This window comes from Bremia lactucae, linkage group LG7, assembly GCF_004359215.1.
Source record: "Bremia lactucae strain SF5 linkage group LG7, whole genome shotgun sequence".
NCBI lineage: Eukaryota > Oomycota > Peronosporomycetes > Peronosporales > Peronosporaceae > Bremia > Bremia lactucae.
Window position 1 is genome coordinate 1,062,482 of NC_090616.1, and position 3,696 is coordinate 1,066,177.

Genomic DNA, 3,696 nt, shown 5'->3' on the forward strand with positions numbered 1-3,696 from the left:
CGGCTAAGGCTCTTAAGGTCGCATGTTTGACATAGAAACCGATGGTCTTCGTGGATCGCGACGTTAGATTGCGTTTTTAAGGTTCGGACACCAAAAATGCATCTCAAGAAAGAGGATATTGTGGCTCTGACAAAGACTGACCCTTGACCATCCCAGTGGTGATCATTCACATAGCGACTCGCCTTTACATGCCAAAGTGGCTGGATCTTGAGAGCCGTGACTTCGCAAGCTGGCTTCAAATTTCAGATCCAAGTACGTGTCGCCAGCTCCATGACACCTGGCTCGATGTATTGGGCATCTCCGCCCAGAATTGAATGCGCGCCTCTAACGTAATAAATTCATGCAGTCTTTTAAAGTGAGTGACACAAGGTTACGTTACAAAAAAAAGCAACGATGTAGCTTTGAGCTTGCAGAAAGTCATTTGTCTCAACAAGATAAAAGCGGCTCTCTTGGCACGATCATATGACTTGAAGCCCACTGTATAGAAAGTAGCTTGAGCACCAAATAGTACAACAGAGTACTCTGACGTAGCTAGCTCTCAAAGATAGGCAAGAATAAATTCACTATCCATCTGACGATTGAGTTATACCACTCGGAAGCACCTGTGTGCACCTAAAGACCAGCCGGTTGTCAAGCGATTTGGCAGGATAGTTTAATACCTTTTAAAAGAGGTTTCATGCCTTTGCTCATTGTGCTATCGTCACGCCTCAAGATCGTAGCCAGCTAGGAAGCACCAATCTACTGCGTGCAAATCGAATTGGAAATGCGTCACAACTTGAGGATAGACACCTTGCAATATTTATGTCGGAGCTTTGGTTGAATAAAGTAGTGCCGAATCGACGGCACTGGTGAAGAATCGAGCGGGCACGGCAGTCTTCCTTAGATCCATGTGGCGCTCCGACCTCATTTACAAGATTCATGTGCTTCTGGAACAAAAACGAATGAGGTTTTAGTTATGTGTTTGCAAAGCAAATCCCTTTTTTGTGCGTTGTACTTCGTTACAATTAACACTTGCCCATTCTGCTAGAAGCTCCGACAGTCAGGAACTTCTGACAGTCGTTAAGTTGGGCATGTGACAAGGCGTCAATTGCGATTTCAAAGTCGATAAAAACGGTCAATGCGAAATTTAATTATCCTTCGTCTTCTACAACAGCACCAAGACGATGCTTTTATAGTGATCCGAGTTATCAAGATGGTGAACGAACAAGGTTCTCTTCTACCACACGATTTCAAGATCTGTGTAACAACATCAGCAGTATCACTCATTCTCTATCCTGCTCGAGGGCCTAACAATACGAAACGCCTGCCCACTTGCATCGTTTTAAAGGCGCAGATGAAGGTTTATATAAATAAACAGCTGGCATGGGGAGCCCATTTTCCCACTTTTAATATAAAAGCATACAATTAACGACAAAACGATTGCCAATTTACCGCATTTAAAATGTGTACCAAACATAAACTCCCCCATCCGTTCGCCGAATTCGTTAATTTTGAGCGAGCAGATGCCATTTCTGTAGATCAATGGCAACTTCACGTGCCGAAGTGTGCTTCGCCTTTAAGAGACACTCGAGACAGAACAGCATTGATTTCTGCATGACGTCATTGCCACCAGTGCCAATAGCAATCTTTTTAAACACGGAACACTTGCCACAGTAGAAATGGCGGCACACTTGGCACGTGCCCCCACGTGGCAGCAACAGGTTCTTGAATGTGCCAAGACTTCGCATGCAATTCGTACAAAAGCCATTCACAAGGTCCATATTTGCCTCGGAACGAGCCGGATGAAAGCATTGCCGCATCCTCCACGTAAGCTTGTACGCAGTCGCACACTCCATGGTACTGGCAAAGGCCATGAGCTTCTCGGCAAATGCCGACGCAGCAACATTTACAAGCACGTCTCCGTCCATTTGGAGGAAAGCGCGCGAAAACATTTCGACCGAATGGCGGGTCGAACCGGCCATTAAAGGGTTTTGATTGGCAAATGTCTGGCATACCGAGAGGTGGCCACGACGCACGTGGTGCGACCGTGGGAGCGTCAGTACCTCGGACAAATCCGTCGATTGTCGAATGCCGTAACTCACACTGTCGCCCGACGCGTCTTGAATGATTCCCGTGGCTTCTAAGAAGACAAAGTCCCGCGGTTGGCTAAAGCGACCGTACGTCTGTCGGCCCCATTTGACCCCAATGAAGGTAAAAGGATTCTGAGACGTGGGGGCGACCACGCGAAAGAGTAACCGCGAATCTTCAAGGTCGGTACCCATGTACGATTGCCGCAAGAGACAGTGCTGCTCCGAGTCGGCAAACATGCCCAAGACGGCGTCTTCTGCCGTGCCATCCACGGTTCCCGAGAGGACGACCGCAGGTGGACGGACAGTCTTTTTCGCATGGATGTTTTCACTTAGGTACGATCCAGTTGAAACGGTACTTGAGGATGACGACGACGCGTCGATGCGTGGCTCGACGGCGTGCAATACTCGACGCGAGCGATATGCACGCACGTCGTCCTTGGTACGAACGAGTTTCCACGCCGACGTGTCGAGCTCACGACCCCGTGCTGCAAACGCTGCGCGCAACGCAAGGGTGTTTTCTAAAACCGCTTCGACTTCAGCAATGAAAGTTTTTTTGCGTTCCAAGGAGATTTCGAATTTGGGCAAAATGACATCCTGAAGGCTAAAGCGGGCCATTGTGACACGAAGCGTGAACTCGTACGTCGTTCGTGGAATGAATGCAATTCAGACCGCCATGCCATCGGTCGCATTGCTCGAAAGCCGTTTTTTCAAGCGCGCACAGCTGACGACGACCCTGCACTGTCATGGAGCTTCACGTGACCGTGAGATATCATCGATTTAAGGCAAGAACGACGACGTGGCGCATGTGTAACCTTGTTTTACGAAATCGAGCAAGTGACACCCTTTTTTAGTTTTGGGTAAAAAGTTGCGACAAATTGGGTAAACGTGGGGTTACACAAACTACAGTAGGTGTAGGGGTGGTTCAGCTTAGTCTAGAAACGATAGCAAGGGAGATGAGAGACAAATCACCAAGTTTCCTTGGCGCTGAAGCGTAATAATACTCTTTTCGTGAGAATGACTTGATCGTGATAAGATTTAATGATCTCACGAAGTATGGACGGTTGCTGTTTGAAGCAGTCTCGTATCATCCTGCACGTACGATACTATTTCAAATAAACAGCGGTAAGGCGATGCATTCACGGCCTTCTTGTTTTGTGCATCGCGTGTGAACGAAAGCGCGCTCATGTTGCTCAACACGTTACTTTTGTAAGGCGTTGCCAACTACCACGACTGGTAAAAACGATACCGAATTCGTTGACGAGGATAGTAGTCTCAGCAACCTTCTCCAGTAGATGTGCAAAGGGTGGTTGGCCATTAATTGCGTCATGTACGTATTGGATAATAGCAAAATATCTTAGGCGTCAAAGAATGGCTCGGGAAGTCGCCAACGAGTTGCGTATTACGTGATCAAATTCTGCTCTGCGCCACTCTTTTGGTCACTTGACCGTTCAAAAAAGATATCTGTGGAATATTTTTTTTTTCCAGACCCTAGCATCAGATCAAGTGTAGAGCCAGCGGATGCTAACAAATGGTGACCCGGATACCAAGATGCATAAAATATAGTACTCCCTCCCTTCAAGCAGACAGATGGCGGAAAACGCAAGCAAAAGTCTATCCTACAAAGCAA

General features: G+C 47.4%; 1 protein-coding gene across 1 annotated transcript; it reads right to left on the reverse strand.

Moving 5' to 3' along the window:
• Positions 1-1,484: 1,484 nt before the first annotated feature.
• Positions 1,485-2,684, reverse strand: CCR75_009813 (uncharacterized protein; the record flags this gene model as incomplete). The annotated part of the gene is made up of 1 exon (XM_067967850.1): positions 1,485-2,684. The coding sequence occupies one exon, from the start codon at positions 2,682-2,684 to the stop codon at positions 1,485-1,487; it is 1,200 nt and encodes a 399-aa protein (XP_067816011.1).
• Between the last annotated feature and the right edge of the window lie 1,012 nt (positions 2,685-3,696).